This window comes from Heteronotia binoei, chromosome 4 (assembly GCF_032191835.1).
Source record: "Heteronotia binoei isolate CCM8104 ecotype False Entrance Well chromosome 4, APGP_CSIRO_Hbin_v1, whole genome shotgun sequence".
Taxonomy (NCBI): Eukaryota; Metazoa; Chordata; class Lepidosauria; order Squamata; family Gekkonidae; genus Heteronotia; species Heteronotia binoei.
In genome coordinates, this window is record NC_083226.1 from 117,151,721 (window position 1) to 117,172,964 (window position 21,244).

At 41.8% G+C, this 21,244-nt stretch overlaps 1 protein-coding gene across 1 annotated transcript in view; it reads right to left on the reverse strand.

Annotated features, from left to right (window-relative positions):
* Positions 1-21,244, reverse strand: part of LOC132569508 (uncharacterized) — a 151,631-nt gene that overhangs the window by 99,083 nt on the left and 31,304 nt on the right. The window contains exons 4-7 of the mRNA XM_060235648.1: positions 12,106-12,155; positions 11,525-11,624; positions 6,794-6,882; positions 4,391-4,505 (exon numbers count right to left, since the gene is read on the reverse strand). Of these exons, the coding sequence (XP_060091631.1) occupies positions 4,391-4,505; positions 6,794-6,882; positions 11,525-11,624; positions 12,106-12,155 (354 nt within the window). The remainder of the gene's footprint in view (positions 1-4,390; positions 4,506-6,793; positions 6,883-11,524; positions 11,625-12,105; positions 12,156-21,244) is intronic.

A 21,244-nucleotide genomic window follows, 5' to 3' on the forward strand; every position in this document is an offset into this window, starting at 1 on the left:
GCTGGAGAGTTTTCCTGCTTCTAGTGTAGAGTTGACTAACAAGACAGCTTACTTCAGGATGCAGCTGTAACTATGCAACTATCACTCCCCATCTTCCTTTCACTGCCTGCTCAATGGGAGAGATGACTGCCTGCACCACAAAAATCATGCACCAACTCTTCTCCTGTCCTAAGACACAGACCTTGCACTATGGAGATTCTACAACAGTCTGACAACCAAAATACAGTCTTATCAAGCTGCTCCCAGATTCTCAGGAGATGGCGTTATGCCTGCTTCATGAGTATGAATAGACCAGCAAGTCCACAGTATATTTTCTGTGTAGAGCTTAATCCAAAATCCAAATTATAATATTATTTTATTATTTACATATCAGCCCATTAATGTGTTTTGCACTTTAGGGACTATAAAATAACAAATTCCTGCTCTCAGTTGCTTGCAATCTAAAAACTGACATAAGAGAAACAGGGGAATGAGATGGAGGCAGAAATAAATGGGAGCTTGGTAAAAGATGCATTCATTCCAGTCACCCATAATTAAGTTTCATCTCAGTAGGAAACAGCCTCAAAAGGGAACAGATGGGTTACAAAGGAAGGATTCAAAGCACATGAGAAAGGCAACATGCAAGTGTCCTTGGAGGCAATTCCAGCCATGAGGGACAGCCAAGGACAAAGCTATGGGAGGGAGCAGAACTTTGGATGACTGAAGGTGGTGGAGCTTAAGAACAGTGGTCATGGGAAAAACCATATTGAGATATAAAATCAGAGAAGAAGGGGGCAGTGAGCATAGAAGGCTTTGAACATAAGCATGTCTACATATCTTTCCATTTTATAGCAAGTAGAAACTTGTACCCTCAGAAATATTTTTCACCTCATTGTTTACTCACCTTTCTAGAAAGAGGCACAAGTCATAAGAATGATTTTATGAAATTGGGGGAAGGGTTGTCCTGATTATATTTCAACTTGCCTTGTACATTCCCTTGCTTCTGCTTGTGTTTAGCAAGCACATATTAAAAATTAGGAATTTTTAGCCATAACTTCCAAGCCACAGATAGTCAGGAGTAACATTACACCAAATTAACCAGCAGGAGAAGCATCAAGCATTTCCTGCTGCTTCTTGAAGAATTCCATTACTTTGAAATATATTAAGAAAAAAAATAATTTGCAATATCAAGGAGATAGGAAAGAGTATATTTAGTTGGGTTTCTTAAAAGAAGTCTGGGAAAGACTCCCTTCAAGTCAGTTGCTGTTGTTTGACTGGCAGCAAATATATGAATTTTGTCTGTCTAGACAGGACAAAATTGTACTATGATAAATTGTAAAACTCTTTAAGAGTGATATGACAGCAAGGAACTAATCAGACCTATTTAAAATAATCTAAATATTTCCTAAATCAGAAATTATGAAAGACTACCAAAACAAAGATCATTTTAATTCATTGGACTCTCTTCTTTCCATTTTCTTCCAGCTCATGGGGGCTGTTTCATAGGGAACTGCCCCAAGTCCCTTCTGAGCTCATCCCACTGAGGAACATCTGAATGTGGATAAAGTCTAGGACCACTGAGAGCTCCTAGCTGTCTACATTGCCCTATAAAAAGCAACAATGGAATCATTTTTTAAAAGAAAAGAAAAAAGGGCCAGCAGATCATAGCATAGTGAGCCAGAGTGCCTAAGTCTTACATTATTTAGTTCTTTATGGAAGGGGGAAGGATCTACTGCCTATCGGAGAAGCAACAGCTTGCTAAGAGTCCAATTACTGTAAATAAAACTGAAAGACTAGTTTACTCTACTTGTACCCTAGGGGGAGCTGTGGCGCATTCCCTAGTATTTAGGTTTATTGAATGGTTTTCTTGCAGTTCGGCCTTCCTCTTGTTTTTTCCCTCTCTGCTGTATGGTAGTAAGTGTTAGTGCTTGTGCTCTGAAGGCCTCCCTATTATATTAGTGGCTTGCAGTCAGTTATTGGTTTTTTACAAAAATCCTGTTGCAGCAAATTCATTAAAAGGAAATTCCAAAGCATAGATTGGATCATTTCCGGAACTCTGCTTACACTGCTGAGGGGGGTCTATGGACCTAGCTGAACCCTAGGTATATGTTGAGATATATGCAGACACACAGTATTTCAGTGGTTAACAGGATCTTAATTTGTATCTGAAGCATACTTCATTTCAATGCACCAAACCCTCCAACAGAAAACATGTGACAAACAAAAGTCAAAGAATCTTTAAGAACTGAAATGAATCTGCAGATCCATAATTGCAAACAACACAACCTGTCACCTGTACTTGAGCATTTCCATCAACACAATCAAACTCTTTCTTTATAAGTTGACTTTTATTTTCTGGAATGATAAATGCAGTCTCTATAACTTCACTTATAACTCATCTAGATACATTCAGGTGGATAGCTGTGTTGCCCTGAAGCATCAGAATAAAGTTTGAGTCCAGTGGCACTTTTAAAACAGAGTTTTATCCAAAGTATAAACTTCTGTGTGCACGCACACTTCTTTAGATACATTGAAATGAAGGTTCCAGTCCATACATATAGATAGTCCATACATCTCACAGAGGTCTGAGAGAAGCAGAACAGAGCAGAGCAGCTCTGATAGCTGAGACAGCTGGAGAAGTTGCTGAGAATTTCTGAGTTTTGAAAGACTTCATTCTGAGGTTTGTGGGGCTGCCTAAAATTCTGAGTTGTGATAGATGGGGAACTGCTCTTTGTTTGGTTGAGTGGGCTAAAGGTGAAAGAGATTGAGAGTGATTGCTGCTGATTGCTTAGGAGTGCCTCTGCTCCACCCTCTTTGCATTTTAAGCTGTGCCTTGCCAAGGGCGAGAGCTAAAGGGCTCTTGCCCTGTGGCTCTTCGCCTAGGGGCTCCCTAAGGACCAGGAACCCAGATCCTTGATTTCCTTGTAAGGTAAGTTGACCCTCCAGAAGGGGAGCCACTTAAACAAACAGCATTTAAAGAGGACTGTATATTTTTAAATATATATATACACACACACACATATACATATATATAAAATGAAGATAGAATGCCAGCAGGGGCCAAGAATCCCAGCTACAAATACAAGTTGATGGGGTGTGAACTGGCAGAGACTGACCAAGAGAGAGATCTTGGGGTTGTGGTAGATAACTCACTGAAAATGTCAAGACAGTGTGGTTTGCAATAAAAAAGGCCAACACCATGCTGGGAATTATTAGGAAGGGAATTGAAAACAAATCAGCCAGTATCATAATGCCCCTGTATAAATCGATGGTGCGGTCTCATTTGGAGTACTGTGTGCAGTTCTGGTCGCCGCACCTCAAAAAGGATATTATAGCATTGGAGAAAGTGCAGAAAAGGGCAACTAGAATGATTAAAGGGGCTGGAACACTTTCCCTATGAAGAAAGGTTGAAACGCTTGGGACTCTTTAGCTTGGAGAAACGTCGACTGTGGGGTGACATGATAGAGGTTTACAAGATAATGCATGGGATGGAGAAAGTAGAGAAAGAGGTACTTTTCTCCCTTTCTCACAATACAAGAACTCGTGGGCATTCGATGGAACTGCTGAGCAGACAGGTTAAAACGGATAAAAGGAAGTACTTCTTCACCCAAAGGATGATTAACATGTGGAATTCATTGCCACTGTGTGACACAAAGTGTTGGACTGCATGGGCCACTGGCCTGATCTAACATGGCTTCTCTTATGTTCTTATGATAATGGGCAATGTTCCCTCTAAGCTGAATTAGTATGAGCAAGCTCATAGTTTTTTAGTTTCTGGCTCACACATTTTTGTCTTCACCCAGAAAAAATGGCCCCAGAGCAAACTAATTTATGCAGCAGCTCACAAATTTAATGCTAGTAACTCACAGAGTAGAATTTTTGCTCACAAGACTCCATAGTTTAGAGGGAACACTGTGAGCAGCAAATTAGCATAAGCATAATAAATGGTGTTTAATAGATGCAAGGACCAAATTGGAATAACAAGCTTGGTTTATATGGTCACCATTTGTTAGGGTTTAATTCCAGGAGAAAACATAGTGAAGGACCTTGAATAAAACTTTGTTGGCCTTAAAGGTGCCACTGGACTCAAACTTTGTTCTTCCCTTAGTTTTTCTTAATCACTGGAACAATCCAACAGGCACCACAGCTATGAAAAAATCCATATTTTCAAAAGGGTTGTGCAAGGTTACCAAAGGCTGTACCTGATAGCACTTGATGTTCCACTCTTCTCCTTTGTCCATTTTGATAAATGAGTGCACTATATATAAATCTATCTCCTAAAATCATTTACTTCACAGGTTCATTTGAAAGCCAGGGAAAATATTCTATTGGCACTTTATGCAATTTAAATTGATAAAAATGCAACACAAGGAAGGAAACAACAGTAGCTTTAGCACCACTCCTTACTCACTTGCTGGTTTCTGTGCAGTTTTTGTTTCATTGCATGACATATTTCAATTATTTGTAGAAATTCTGCGTGTTGAATGGATACTTCCAAGGCAGATTCCTCAGTGCTGAGATAAGAGCTGTGTTCAATGGTAACACATTAGTACTATTACTGATTGTTCTGACTTCACTTTTACATGTATCACATTTTTAGTCACATATTATGTTCATGTCAGCTCCACTTTTAAAACTTTTTAAACCATATATTATTTTTCACTTGTAATTTTAAATATATATAATTTTTTTCAAATAAAATAGAAACTCCAAAAGACCCATTTTAGATGCCCAGAGTGGATAAGCAAAATGCATACAAATGATAAATGCATTTTCAAGGCAAGAGACATTCAGAGGTAGTTTGCTATTGCCTGACTCTATGTCATGATTGTGGTATTCTGTTGAAAGAACTACCTCCTTCAACAGAATACCACAATCATGACATAGAGTCAGGCAACAGCAAACCAGCTCTGAATGTCTCTTGCCTTGAAAACCTACAGAGCTGCCATAAATCAGCTGTGACTTGATGGCAAAAAAAGAAAATAAAAAATCTACTGGGTTGCAGCAGTAGGGGAAAGTGACACTGGTGTAGGATCTATCATAGATGACGGCAGTGCCACTTCAGCTAACTTTGGTTAGTTCTGCACAGAAGAAGGCAATCGCAAATCACTTCTAACCATGGCTTACCTTGAAAACCCAATTCAAAGAAAAGATTCTTAAGTGTAAAAATATGTCACTGGCAACAAAGATCAATTCATGCCATAGTATTCCCCATTACTTTGTATGGGTGTGAAAGTGGGACAATGAAGAATGCTGGCAGGAAAAAAGTTGATTCATTTGAAATGTGGTGTTGGAGGAGAGTTTTATGGATACTGTGGACTGCCCAAAAGACAAATCAGTGGGTTCTAAATCAAATCAAATCAAGCCTGAATTTCTCCCTAGAAACTAAAATGACTATCATACTTTGGTCACATTATGAGAAGACAAGAGTCATTGGAAAAGACAATCATGCTGCAAAAAGCTGAAGACAGCAGGAAAAGAGGAAGACCCAGCATGAGATGAACTGGCTCGAAAAAGGAAGCCACAGCCCTCAGTTTGCAATTCCTGAGCAAAGCCGTTAATGATAGAGTGTTTTGGAGGTCATTAATTCATAAGGTTGCCATAACTCAACCTGTCAGTACTAATACAAACACACAAATCCTTCTTGTGGCAAAGAAAAAGTTACATAGTTCCTTGCATACAGGCCAGTACAATAAATGTTTCACAAAGTCTCATGAAAGGCAAGGGACTGCTGAATGTTATAACATGTTCAGGAAAATTCAGGATCCATGTTTTTTTTACTCTTCAAGCATCCTTAACAATCTATAACGCAAAATAAGTAAACATATGTTTTCTGCTGGGCCGACTAACTTCACTTTTAAAATGGGGGGAAGGGATTTAAATTTAGGATCCAAGGGTAGTGGCCCTTAAATAGAACGAAGACCATGAGTAACCTCTGAGGCCACAATTGAAATCAGAGGAAAAGACCTAAGATTCAGAAGCTTCTGTGACCTTTTCACCACATACCAAAAAGACATATTACCTTTTCAATTTAAATTTTAAAATTCAAACCAGAAAGCCTCATGCTCCTTCAGTAATACAAATGGTTTATACATCTCTCTTGTCATACACATGAGTCTCCTCCAATAGATGTACACCGATTTGCTATGTTATAGCCATTAATAAAATGCAGAATATGTTTAACATGGAAACTTCCAAGTAGAACATTTACTTCATTATAATAAATTTAAAAGATATAATGATATATTTGTCAAGATATAATGAAGATCAAGCTAACCAGAATAAGAAGTCCTTAATACATTGATCTATCACTTGAAGATTTTTACAACAAAGGAATTGACAAATCCACACTCAATTCATTTTTGGATTTATGCAGTTTCTTCCATGCATTCTAACCCTTAAACTCTTCATTTTGAATGCTGATCACTAAATAGGTCAAAAGGGTTGTATGGTCACTTCAATTCTCTTCCAGACACTGGATAAAATTAGGAAGGGGAGGGGGGCAAAGAGGAGTGTGCACTGAACAGTCACCACAGCATTTAAGGAATGGTGACCATATCGCACTTCCCCAGTCCAGATGGTCTTTCTTGGTTCAAAACACAAAGTTTTAGAATGTAGCAAGAGAGACTGATCGTGGGTTTTGTTCTGTAGGAATAAAACAGCTACTGAGACTGATTCATGAATTTACTTTTCAAGGAGGAAAAGGGCATACATAATCCTCTAACTCTCAACGCAGCACACAAGGTGGTCATCATTTTTTCAGGATCAATTTCATTCAAAAACAACAAAGCTCAAATATCTCTCCACTGCTTACCTAAGCTTGTCAGTAAAAGCTTCTAAAGAAGCGTTGAACTCCAGCAAAAGAGCAGCTCGAGAACTTAATCCTTCTGTAAGCAGCAACACCTGTGAAAAATTATATACAAAATGATTCTTAAAAACATCTTAGTTTTTCTTTTCTCTTTGTGCAAATACTTTCTTTTTATACTTAAAATACACTCACCTGAAATCTGGTGGAGGGGGAGGAGAGAAAAGGGAAGCTATGTGTCAACCATACAGCAGGGAAGAAATCATTAATATTTGTATTTGGTTTGTATATATGTTATCCAAATAACTGCCCTTTGTGACTGTACATGTTATCCATCTTTCAGTGCTCTTCTCTTTAACTATTTTACTACTTTCCATTCCTTCCTGTAACTATTTTGCCAATGTCTACATTCTCATCCTTCTATATATTGCTGACAGTACTTATATCCATCTCCTTAGCTGCCAATAGCTGAGAACATACTTCCACCTTCTCATCCTCCCTCACTATAATGAACTGAAGTGTGGTCTCTGCCTGTCATCTTTTACTGGCATCCATCCCCTGTGAAGTGGAGATGATGAAGTGCAACACAAATGAGGAACTTTGCAATGAGACAATGCCACGTCACCTATCTCATTTTATTATTATGAAAGTAGGAGGAAGAGAAAATTAATCTACTATCACTTTTTGTAACCACATGATCTCAGTAATTTTTCTTTTCGCCTCAGTAAGTCACTGGAGGAAAAAAAACACAACATGGCAGGTCTTTAACTGTAGATCGTCCAGTTCAATATCCTTTTTATGGTTGTTTTCTCAAGTTTTCTTAAGAGCACTATCATCCAGATTAGAGTATGTCCCAAGAAATTCTGAAGGACCAAAACAAACTATATCATAACAGACATATGGAGAGTCCTGGAAAGCAGCCACAGCCCTCCACATCAACATAGGTAGCAAACTGCTGTGTGTAGTAGACAATAGTTCCTTAAATGCAACTCTCTTATAATGGTTGATAATTACAAAGACACATACACATTTTTATTTCATTTTTAACATGGGTTTTTTTACAAACAAAATTCTGAGCTATGGGCTTTTGACCAAACTTCTCTTCAACCAAATGGTGGCTGGAGAGCTCCACAGATTACAACTGATCTCCAGGCAACAGAGGAACCCGAAGGTTCAACCATGCAGTCAGCTCACTTGTTTGAGCTGATAGCCTTGCTGAATAAGCTTGCATCTTTTAATGGAGTCTGAGGGAGGGGGGTAACCCCAAGGGAGATCCCTCCCCCATCCTCCCAGTAGAGAGTGGGAAATCATGCAGTTATAATTATGACTACACAACTTGGGAAAGGCTGTTAACTCACAGTTCTCACATGCGACCGAAGTATATATATTATAGACAGTGCAAAAGTAAAGTGGGAAAGCTTGAAATATACATCACAGTTCATTTTGCGATGCTTTGCGCTGGGTCTGAGGGAGCCTCCGAGGGCAGACAAGTTTCACTCATCCAGTGAGCTTCCAGGGTCAGGGGCCAGAGGCTGGATGTTGTTCCGGCAGCCAGAAGGCAGAGCGGCAGACTCTGTGGTGGGCTCAACTGTCAGTGCAGGATTTGGAGCGGACTCTTTTGAATGTGTGTGGAGGTTGGTCCCTTGTTGGTGTGTCAGGATTGAAGTCCAGAGCCACAATGTTTAAATCCTGTAGTAGCTGGGCTCCAGAGTCTGCATCAGATGCCTGTAAACGTTGCCCTTGGTGGATCACTAATATTTGTGTAGCCGACTGCCACTGGAATCGTATGTTACTCTGCAGGAGTTTGTTGATAGTTAGGCAAAGTTGCTTCCATGCTTGCAGGGTCTCCAAAGATAGGTCCAGCAGGACTGTGATTTTCAAATCTCCAAAGGTGAGTCCCTGTTCAGATCTAGTCAGTTTCAGGATGGCTTCCTGCGTTCGAGTGTCAGGGAATGAGGCAAGGATATCTCTGGAGTATTTTCCCAAGCGTGGGGTCAGTGGTCCAATGCGGTATGCGTGATTGATATATGGCATGACGCCATTTTCAAGCTATAGGGAGGAGGTCAGCCAGTTTGCCAGAAATGAGCATAGATCAGTGTTCTTCTCAAAGTGCTCAGGGAACTTGCAAAATTTCATATTAAGTTTATTTTCCAGCATCATAATTTTGTCCTGGGACCAGGCTTCTGAGGTTGTTAGGTGTTTGGTGGCTTCTACTGCAGTGACATCTCAAAGGCTGAGTTAGCCATCTGGGTCACCTGGTGTATGGTCTCGGATAATGTTTTCAGCTGCTCTTTAATCGGGTCCGTGGCTGCAGATATTCTCTCTGCGATGTTAGAGTCAAGTTTAGAAATAGCAGCCAGGAACTCCTGGCTCATTAAGGCTGGGTTGGCTCAGGGGTCGGGGGACCTCTTGTCTGCCATTGTGGGATCAGACTCACCACGCTTCGACTGGTCTTTCGAAGCCTCTCCGAAGGAAAAGAAGGCAGAGACCAAGTGTGTGGCCACTATTTGTTTCCTCCGGGTTTTGTTGTCTGCGTCCATTTCCCAGGATCGCTGAGATAGAAAGCGATTTTGGTGAGCTAGTGCCCAATTTAGGAGGATGGGGTTGGGAGCTCACTCTCGATGGTAAAACAATTTTTATTTTGCAATATGTTGTTATAATGCTCTTAAAAATTAATATGAAATTAACACCAGTACATTACATTTTTTCCCTTTCCCTCCTTCCTTCCCGGTGTTTACTAAATTTACTAAAAAAACCAAGGTAATTCTGATCCTAGAATCTTCATATTAAAAATCTTATAACCAACATAGAAAAATAGAAACTAAAGAAACCATGTTGTGAGAAAACAGAAACCATGTTGCGAGCCAAGCCTCGCCTCCCCATCTTTAGGCAACAGAGATCAGTTCACCTGGAGAAAACAGCCACATTAGAAGGCAGACTCTATATCAGGGGTGTCAAACCTACAGCCCATGGGCATCATCCAGTCTACCCAGGGTTTTAATCTGGCTTGCAGCTCTCTTCTCCCCCCTCCCCTGCCTGTCATAACTTTTCCAAGCTCAAGCTGGCGCTGCGTTCCCCGGCTTCTCCTCCAGCTGGAAGCTCTTGTAGGCTCCAATGAAATACCTTGCAGAAGAAAATGCTGAATGGGTTTTCCATTTCCAGAATAGTCTATCTAGGCCAAAAGACATTAATAGAAAATCAATTCTGCATTTTCTTTGAAAACTTTTTTTGTACTGCAAAGTATTTCAATGGAGCACATACAAGTCAATTGGCATTCTTGGCTCCCATGATCTCTAGTGGGCCTTCGAGCCTCTCCCATCTCAAACCAGCCTGTAAAAAAACCTGAGACCCTGGAGTGTGGCATATTTATTGTTTACACATATATGTTATAGAACAGTCTGCTCCCTCCTCCTTGATTTAATTTGGTTCTAGTGGATGGAGCTTTTGTTTCAGTTTTCCAGTTCTGTGCATTAGCTGTAGTTGTTTGATTGTGGGAGTTGGCCCCTTGCAAATTAACAGATGATGTTTTGAGCCAGCTTGTCTCTGCTGAATAGACCTGAGAACAGATGCCTGAGTGAGAACTCTAACCTGGGAACCCACAGCCAAACTGAAACAAAAGCTCCATGTGGGGGGAAGGTATTTGTGAAATTCCTGCATTGTTCAGGGGGTTGGACTAGATGACCCTGGAGATCCCTCCCAACTCTTATGATTCTATAGTTTTATGACATTGCATGGAGAGCCACTGCCACTCTGAGTAGACCTGGGGGGGGGGGGAGCTTGCATTGCCCAGCCATTTCATGTTTTCTGCTGTAATCCCTGTGCTTTAAAAAAAATGTTTTCTTTTAAAAATTGCATTGCTGAATCCCACTATTCCCCCACTTTAAGCTAGTTATCTTTTGGGGGCAGGAAGGGAGAAGTTTTGGGACCAACCACAGTTAAAATATAGATTTCTGTAAACTCAAAGAACTCCAGTTTTGCAGATATATGTTAGTTTTAACACACACACACACCTAATGTGGGGCTCTAATGCAAAACAAATGCTGAAGAAGACAATCAAAATTATCTCAAACCATCCTGTAAAAAACCCTGAGACCCTGGAGAGCCACTGCCACTTTAAGCAGACAAGGGGAAGGGGAAGCTTGTAATGCCCAGCCATTTCATATTTTCCTAAGCTCACAGCATTTTATAATTTTAATTTCTGCTGTGATCCTTGTGCTTTTCCACCACTTTTATTTTAGGCAAGCATCTTTTAAAGGCAAAGGGAGATATTGGGGAGGTGTCAGATAACAAAGACTGTTAAATAAACAAACTAGTGCAAAAGTGTTACTGTTTTAAGCATGATTGTATTTTCAGTTTTTTTAAAAAAACAATATATTTAATTGTGTATATAAGCGTCCTTTATAATGTACCTGCTATTTGGCATTACATTTTAGGACACACATGGCCTGGCCTGACAAAGCTCCACTTATGTCAGATCCATCCCTCATAACAAATGAGTTTGCCTCCCCAAATCCCAGTCTCTTAAGGCTCCACCCACAGAATCTCCAAGTATTTCCCATTCCACAGCTGGCAACACTAATAACAGGGTGGGGATGAGCAACATGAAACAAGTTATATAGACTCTGGAACTCTGACTAAATACTAACTTTTGTTTTCACATGTCCACACACTAAAAACTTCCAAAGAGGCTTTCACCCAAAATTCAACTCAGGCTTGGAGAGGGGGGGGATACCATATTACCTGTCTTTCCAACTGTAGTACTTGAGCCTTCAAAAGACTGACACGTCTTTCATCAAAACATTCATTCTTCCCTTCTTCTATAAGCTGTTCATATTGGCTTCTGAGAATAAAATACACTTCTTTATAAAAAGAGAATGCTGTATTGATCTGTAGTAACTACATTTTTTGGTACTATTAGAAGTGACATTTAAATCAGAAAAGGGCATTCATCATCTCCTTTCTTTAGCCGATCAATCTAAAGCCCCTCTATTTTTCTGGGAAATTGTGTCTGATCTTGTTCCTTCTACTCTACAATAAATAAACCTTTGCCTTGCAAAGAATTTTCCTTAAGAACCTGCTAATTCCTCAGTATCTACTTATTAAGAATACATTTGAACATATTATATTAATGACACCTCCAATGTGTCTACTCCTATGAGAAAATAAATAAGCAGCTATATGAAACATGGATTTCAAGATTCAAGCAGAACGGATTTCAATTCTGTAAATTTCTGTCATAACTGTAATATCCTTAATTTATTATGCACCATTTCACAGCTACAACTATACAGAACTTTTCTAGAATCAATGTATATCAGTACCTTAAATCTTCTAATTCATGCTTTAATATTATATTTTCTTCCAGCAGCTTCTGAAAAACAAATCCAACACTATTTAATGAGGTATCAGGACATGTGAAGTTTATTTTAACAGTTTCAGATGTCAGGTATACAAGGAAAGGAAAGGAAAGGAAAGGAAAGGAAAGGAAAGGAAAGGAAAGGAAAGGAAAGGAAAGGAAAGGAAAGGAAAGGAAAGGAAAGGAAAGGAAAGGAAAGGAAAGGAAAGGAAAGGAAAGGAAAGGAAAGGAAAGGAAAGGAAAGGTCCCCTGTGCAAGCACCAATCATTGCTTTCACAACGTTTTCACGGCAGACTTTTTACGGGGAGGTTTGCCATTGCCTTCCCCAGTCATCTACACTTTCCCTCCAGCAAGCTAGGTACTCATTTTACCGACCTCGGAAGGATGAAAGGCTGAGTCAACCTTGAGTCGGCTACCTGAAAAACCAGCTACCGCTGGGGATCAAACTCAGGTCATGAGCAGAGTTTAGGACTGTAGTACTGCAGCTTTAACACTCTGCGCCACAGGGCTCTCTTAAGGTATACAAAGCATATGTTAAATTAATAAAAGGATAACAGAACATCATAATCAAGTACCATATTATAATACCATCTTATATTATAACAGTGAAATCGAAATCTTTGGATGCTTTAATCCACTGATTGGAGCTGGGGGAAGACAGATTTTTCTACAAACCTGAAAAGGTCCCCATGTTTGCAGAAAAATGTGAAATCTAAAAAAAAAATGCATTGGGTTTTAAAAAGCTGAAAACGATAAAAGGAGTACCTGTAGTTTTAAGCAATCAATTCCCTCAGTGGCCGTTGCTAGGCAACCACAGTATTCCAGGGTTTGCTCTGCCAGTAAAAGGCAGGGTGAGGAGGCAGGGTGTCAGTGTAAAAGTTAGCAGATTTGTGACTGCCTTTGTCTGCCACTGCCCGTCCACTCCGATGAGCAATAGTTTAACACAGCCAACACCACAGTGTTCTTAAACTATATTCAAGGTTTTATTTTACATATATACAGACTCTCCATCATAATGCAATCAATCAATGAATAGTAAGCGGATAGTACGTACAGCATAGCTTCATTATTATACAGTTGCTGCTAATTGCTGCACCAATGAAAAGACAGTGCTGAGTGACTCTGCACTTCTCACCTGATTACATCATTCTACTGGCTAGAACCAGTTCTCCTCTGCCAGATCTTCCTGAGTCATCTATCTGCCAGTAGCTGTCAGATCAGTAGCAATGCCTCATGTCTTACCGGCATTATTTCTTATGCCAACACATGGTCCTTTCCAGGCCTATTTTTGGCCTTTGAGGGAGAAATCATTAAGGCCAGGAAGGTTTGCCAGATCCAGATTCGGAAATTCCTAGAGATTTGGGGTAGAATCTGAAGAGGGTACTGTTTGGGGAGGGAAAAGGCCTCAGCCAAATATAATGCAACAGAGTCCACCCACCAAAGCAGTCTTTTTCACCAGGAGGACAGACCTCTGTCATCTGGAGTTTAGTCGTATTTCTGAGATGTCTTCAAGTCCCACCTGGAGGTTGACAACTCTAGGCCTGAAAGCAACCACAGGTGACTTAATAGCACCTCACTTACATGATTCAACTAGGCCTAGCTGCTTGCTACTGTTTGTCAGCAGCCACTCTATGAGAGCCAGTGGGGTAGAGTGGTTAGAGCTTAAGAGTAGAGTCTGGGTGATCCAGATTCAAATCCCCATCTTGCTGCGAAAGCTCTGTGGGTGATTTTGGACCAGTCACATGCTTCCAGCCTAATCTACCTCTGTTGTGTGGATAAAAAGGAGGAGAGAAGAAGAATATAAGTTGTTTTGGTCCCCACTGTGGAGAAATGTGGGGTATAAATGATGTAGATAAATAATAAATATAGTTGAAGACAGGAGGCAAATTGGTGAATGGTGAATGTTGGTGAATGGCTGAAATACAGAGAATGAGGCAGATAAAGGGGAGAGGAAATGGGGTTTGCCAGGTGAGGGAAAGAGGAAATAATGTGGGGAGGGGAATACAAGGGAAGTAATATGCTCCTTACAAGTGCTTGAGGGGTCCCTACTATGCAAGTGGACCTGGCTCGGTTTCCAGCACCACACAACTGGGCCATATTTTTCCTTGACAGAAGCTGCTGGGGGGTGGTAAGAGGGACAATTTAAGACAGAGGGGCAGATAAAGGTATGTTGGCTGTTACATGGGAAAGAGCTAGGGTTACCAACTCCAGGTTAGGAAATTCCTAGAGATTTGGAGCCTAGGATGGTGGGGTTTGAGCAGGAAAGGGACCTCAGAATGGTATAATACTATAGGCTCTATCCTCTAAAGCAGTTATTTCCTTCAGGAGAATTCAAGTTGTCAACCTCCAGGCAACCTCTAGGTGATAGAGATCAGTTCCTCTTGAGAAAACGTCTGCTTTGGATGTAACTAACAAGAATTTATGCAGACTTCAGAAGATGGTGGAAGACAGGAGGGCCTGGCTTGACTTTGTCCATGGGATCACAAAGAGTTGGACTCGACTATGTGACTGAACAACAACACCACCTTATTCTGGAAAAAGGTAAAAGACGGATCTACATTTATCTTCATGAATTCATATGATTTTTACACTGAAATGAAATAAGACCTCTATAATTCTAGAGATCCTGTCTTAGACTATGGGCAGGACCACAAAAATCATGCTTCCACGGACTTGTGGCACTTCACCAGTGCAAAAACAAGGTTCCAAAGCACAGATCCTCATTAATTCATATGATTTTTACAATGAAATGAAATCAAACCACCATCATGCTGTAGATCCTGTCTTAGACTATAGGCAGCACCAGAAAAATCATGCCACCATGAATCTGTGACATCACAACAGTGGAAAAACATGTTTCCAAAGCACGGATCTTCATGGATCCCCATGATTTTTACTTTGGATCCCCCCAAGCTCATAATCAATTCCTATATTGTGTCCATGGGCAGAGTTTGCACCATAGATATCGTGGATCCACGGCTTCGTGGAAGCACCATGGACAAAAAACTTGGTTTTGAACCATGGATCTTTATGGGGTGACCCATGGTGCTTTGGGTCACCCCAAGCTCACTATCCAATCACATAACATGTCCATGGGCAGAGTTTGTACCACAGAAATCATGTATCCACGGCTTTGTAGCAGCAGCATGGACCAAAAACGTGGTTTTGAACCACAAATCCTCATGGATCCTCATGATTTTTGCCTTGGATCCTCCCAAGCTCACCATCGAATCACATATCATGTCCATGGGCAGAGTTTACACCACAGAAATCGTGGATCTTTGGTTTCGTGGCAGCACCATGGACCAAAAACTTGATTTTGAACCACGGATCCCCATGGATCCCCATGATTTTTTTCTTAGGATCCCCCCAAGCTCACCATCAGTTCTTATATGATGACCATGGGCAGAGTTTACACCATAGAAATCATGGATCCACGGCTTTGTAGCAGCACCATGGACCGAAAACTTGGTTTTAAACCATGGATCCTCATGGATTCCAGTGATTTTTGCTTTGGATCCCCCAAGCTCACTATCCAAACACATATCATGTCCATGGGCAGAGTTTGCACCACAGAAATCATAGATCCACGGCTTCGTGGCAGCACCATGGACCAAAAACTTCGTTTTGAACCACGGATCCTCATGGATCCCATGATTTTTGCTTTGGGCCACCCCAAGCTGACCATCAAATCACATATCGTGTCCATGAGCAGAGCTTGCACCACAGAAATCATGGATCCATGGCTTTGTGGCAGCAGCATGGACCAAAAACTTGTTTTGAACCATGGATCCTCATGATTTTTGCTTTAGATTCCCCCAAGCCCACCATCCAATCACATATCATGTCCATGGGCAGAGCTTACACCCCAGATATCATGGATCCATAGCTTCGTGGCAGCACCATGGAGCAAAAACTTCATTTTGAACCACTGATCCTCATGGATCCTCATGATTTCTGCTTTGAGCCACCCCAAGCTCACTATCCAATCGCATATTGTTTCCATGGGCAGAGTTTGCACCATAGGTATCATGGATCCACAGCTTCGTGGAAGCACCATGGACCAAAAACTTGGTTTTGAACAACGGATCACCACGGATCCCCATTTTTGCTTTGGGCTACCCCAAGATCACCATTAATTCTTATATTGTGTCCATGGGCAGAGTTTGCACCAAAGAAATCATGGATCCACAGCTTCGTGGCAGCACCGTGGATCAAAACTTGGCTTTGAACCATGGATCTCATAGATCCCCATGATTTTTTCTTTGGATCCCCCCAAGTTCACCATCCAATCACATATCATGTCCATGGACAGAGTTTGCACCACAGAAATCATGGCTCCATGGCTTCGTGGCAGCACCATGGACCAAAAACTTGGGTTTTGGACCACGGATCCTCATGGAGCCTCATGATTTTTTCCTTGGATCCCCCCAAGCTCACCATCCAATCACATATGTCCATGGACAGTTTGCACCAATATCATGGATCCACGGCTTCATGGCAGCACCATGGACCAAAAACTTTTTGGGGGTCCACGGATCTTCATGGATCCCCATGATTTTTGCTTTGGATTCCCCTAAGCTCACCATCAATTATTATATCTTGTCTATGGGCAGAGTTTGCACCACAGAAATCGTGGATCCTCATCTTCGTGGTAGCACCATGGACCAAGAACTCAGTTTTGAACAATGGATTCTCATGGATCTTTCTGTTCTTGCTTTGGGTCACCCCAAGCTCCCCCTCAAGTCATATATCATGTCAATGGCCACAACTTATATCCCAAAACCATGGATCCACAACTTTGTGGTGACACCATGGACCAAAATATGGTCCAGCACTATGGAACCACATGGATCCTCATGGTTTTTGCTTGGGGTCACCCCAACATCAGCATCAAACCACATATCATGTCCATGGGCAGAGTCTGCACCACAGAAGTTATGGATCCATGGATTCGTGGCAACCCCATGGAGCAAGAACAGGGTTCCAGACCATAGATCCTCATGGATCCCCAGGATGTTCTCCAAAATAATGAATTTTTGAAACTTTTTGTGTGAGCATCACAAACTCAACATCTACTCGCTTATCGCATCCCTGGCCACTGATTGTAACACAGAAGTTTACTTAATCATCTCCACACCATGATACAAAATCAGATATCTAAAGTACAGATCTCTCATAGATTCATACTTATGATTCGACCCTCTGAAACGCAACATCAAATCACATTTCACAGCAGGGTCCATAGACTATAGCACAAAACACACCATTTTGTGACATCAACTTTATACAAAAACTTTGGTAGAAACATGGATCATCATGTAGCATGTCACTAAAAGCTCAATCCACCCAGTTATGTGAGTTATGTTGCTCGTGACTCGTTGGGCCCAAAAAAGAGATAAGGTAGAAGGATGAAGCTCACACTCCCCTTTCATGGTGTTACCAATCCAAAGTTGACCCCCATGGTGATTTCTCAACAAGGAGCTCACAGCTCCCATCCTGCTGCAAATCCCTGCAGCAATCTTTTGTTTCATGGTCTTCTTTCACCCTTTCTTTTGCGATGCTAGAACAGTTATTCCTTGGTCATATTGTAACAGGATTAATTAGGGTTGCCAAGTCAAATTCAAGAAATATCTGGGGACTTTGGAGGTGGAGCCAGAAGGAAGGCTGTGACAAGCATGACTGAACTCCAAAGGGAGTTTTGGCATCACATTCAAAGGGACTGCACATGTTTCAAATGCCTTCCGTTCATTAGAAATAATGAAGGATAGGGGCACCTTTTTTGAGTCTCATAGAATTGGACCCCCTAGTCCAATCTTTTTGAAACTTGGAGGGTAATTTGGGGAGAAGCACTGGATGCTATACTGAACATTTGGTGCCTCTACCTCAAAACACAGCCCCCCCCCTAGAACCCCAGTTAGCGATGGATGAATTTTCCATTATACCCTATGGGAATACGTCTCCACAGGGAATAATGGAGTGTTCAGCAGACACTACCCTCCCCCCCTTTCTGATGACCCTAAAGTGGGGGAAGGGCCTCCTAGCCGGGGAATCCTCTGCCCCTACTTGGGGATTGGCTACCCTAGTTTCTGGGTTAAAAGGTAGGCCAGCGTAGAGTGAGTTACAGTAATCTAGCCTGGAGGTGACCGCTGTATGGATTACCGTGGCTAGGTCTGAACGAGGCAGGAGGGGAGCTAGTTGCCTGGCTTGGTGTAGGTGGAAGGATGCCGTTTTAGCAATATGTGTGACCTGGGTCTCCACTGAAATAGAGGCATCCAAGGTCACTCCCAAGCTCTTGACTGTTGGTGCCTGTGTTTCGGGTGCCCCATCAAGAGCAGGCAACTACACTCCAGCTCCAACCCTGGTCCCCCAGCCACAGGACCTCCGTCTTTGAGGGGTTCAGTTTCAACCTACTCTGCTTCAGCAACTGACCTTCCAGGGAACAGTCAGTGTTGATTTCCCTTAGGACTGACTGATTTGATCTTCTTGCAGTCCAAGGGATTCTCAAGTCTTCTCGAGCACCACATCTCAGAAGCATCTATTCTTCTGTGCTCGGCCTTCCTCATGGTCCAGCTCTCACAGCCATACATTATTACTGGGACTACGATCGCTTTGACTATATGGGCTTTTCTTGGCAGGGTAATGTCTATACTTTTTATTATTCTGCCCAGGTTCGCCATAGCTATCCTCCCAAGGAACAAACGTCTTTTAATTTCATGGCTACAGTCACCATCTGCAGTTATCTTGGACCCCAGAAATGAAGCAGAAGCTGGAATTAAGATTGCCAGGGAAAACATCAACAACCTCAGATATGCAGATGATACCACTCTAATGGCAGAAAGTGAGGAGGACCTAAAGAACCTCTTGTTGAGGGTGAAAGAGGAGAACACAAAAGTAGGCTTGAAACTCAACATCAAAAAAACTAAGATCATAGCATCTGGCCTCATCACACCTTGGCAAATAGAAGGGGAAGACATGGAAGTAGTGACAGACATTATTTCTTACTCCTTTTGTTTTTACCCAGAGACTCTTGACTGAGCTGCCATGCTCTGTTTCACGTATTTCCTCACAAGTATATACCTCCTTCACATATGCTGCAATGCCTCCGCCCTTGCTCATTTGTCTGTCCCTTTTAAATAAGTTGAACCCCTGAATCCTAATATTCCAATGGTGAGTGTCATCCCACCAGGTTTCATTAAGGCCTATTATGTCATGTCTACTTCCTGTATTAGGACTTCCAGTTCCTCCTGTTTGTTTCCCATACTCCGTGCATTAGCGTAGAGGCATCGGAATCTGTTTTATGCATCCTGAGGGTTTAGTTTCTGCACATACCTGCAAATTAACATAGGGTATGCACCACTCTCTGCAAAGCTTTATAGTGTTCTTATCCCCAGTTTCTGGCATCATACAAGGCTTTGAATCATTGTCTCGCTCCCCCCTGCAATTTAGTTTAAAGCACTCCTTATCAGGTTAGCAAGGCTGTTACCAAACACCCTTTTCCCTACTAAGGTGCAAACCATCTCCTGATAGAAGACCACCATCTCGAAAGCATAAGCCATGATCCAGAAATCCAATTCTTTCCTGATGACACCATCGACGTAGCCAGTCATTTATTTGAAGCAGTCTTCTTTCTCGTCCTAAGCCATGGCCTTCAAAAGGAAGCACTGACGAGAACACAACCTGCGCGCCCAGCTCCTTCACCTTCTGATCCATAGCCACATAGTTTTTTCTAATACGTTCAGTGCTATGGCAGTATCATTCATTCCCATGTGGATCAGCATTAAAGGATAATAATACGTGGGCTTGATAAGAATTCCTATCCTTTCCGTCACATCCTGGATGTGTGCACCTGGTAGACAGCAGACCTCTTGGGATGACAAGTCCAGTCAGCACACTTTGGGCTCCACCCCTCTGAGCAAGGAGTCTCCAGTTACCACCACCTTCCTCTTCCTACACCGGGGAGCAGAAGCTCCAGGCTTCTTATCCACAGGTTCCTAAGAAACTTTCTTCAAGCTTGTGGAGGCTGGGGAAGTAGCCCTTGTTACAATGGTTCAGAATCAGTTACTGTGAAGAGATCCTGGAACCTGTTGCTGAGAAGCAGAGGCTCAGAACCTCTCCTGATTTTCCTGCTCCTTTGGGTTATATTTTTCCATGAACCCTCCTCCTGTGTTGAGTTCTCGTCCAGTTGCTGAGGTACCACTTCCTCTTCCTCCTCTTGTCCTTTCAAAAGCACCTCATGGTTTCTGTCAAGAAATTCCTCACCTTCCTTTATACACTGCAGTGTGGATAATCACGCCCCCAGTCCCTGTATCTTCTACAGCAGGGCTACTAACTTACATTTGCTGCAAGTGTACTTGATGCTATTCTCAGGTAGAAATACAAACATCCCAAAGTCTTTACACCTTACTGTCTCAGCTCCCTCACCAGCCATGTATTCCCCCTAGATCCTCTCCTATCCCACCCCCACAACACCACACAAAGCACAGCAGGATGAACCTACTGTTTACAATTTATACAATTATAAACTAAGTAAGAATGATGGTGTCTCAATCAAATTACATAATCACACACCAAAATCAGTATTCTTCTCCCTTCAAAAACACTCTAATTCTAATACAAGTCAATAAAATCTCATACCAGTTAATTACAGACGGAATTCATTTATCAAGGAGAAATTCATCCTTAATACTTAATTACTCCTAACCCTCTACTTTTGATAAGGTTCCACATATATGCTTGTTGATAAGTTGGTAAAATGTGGTTTGGATCCTGTTACTGTTAGGTGGATCTGTAACTGGTTGACAGATCGCACCCAAAAAGTGCTTGTGAATGGTACCTCATCCTCTTGGAGAGGAGTGACAACTGGAGTGCCTCAAGGATCTGTCCTGGGACCTGTTTTGTTCAACATATTCATCAATGATTTGGATGAAGGAATAGAGGGAATGCTTATTAAGTTTGCCAATGATAGGGGTCTGTACGCATGCGTTAAGGGGGTCTGTACGCATGCGCTAAGGAAGCCGGCTGTTTGCTCGCCCTCCCCTTCGGATTGGAATTTTAAATAGCTCAAAAGAATGTAAATAGCCTTTTGGCAAGACTATTTGAAG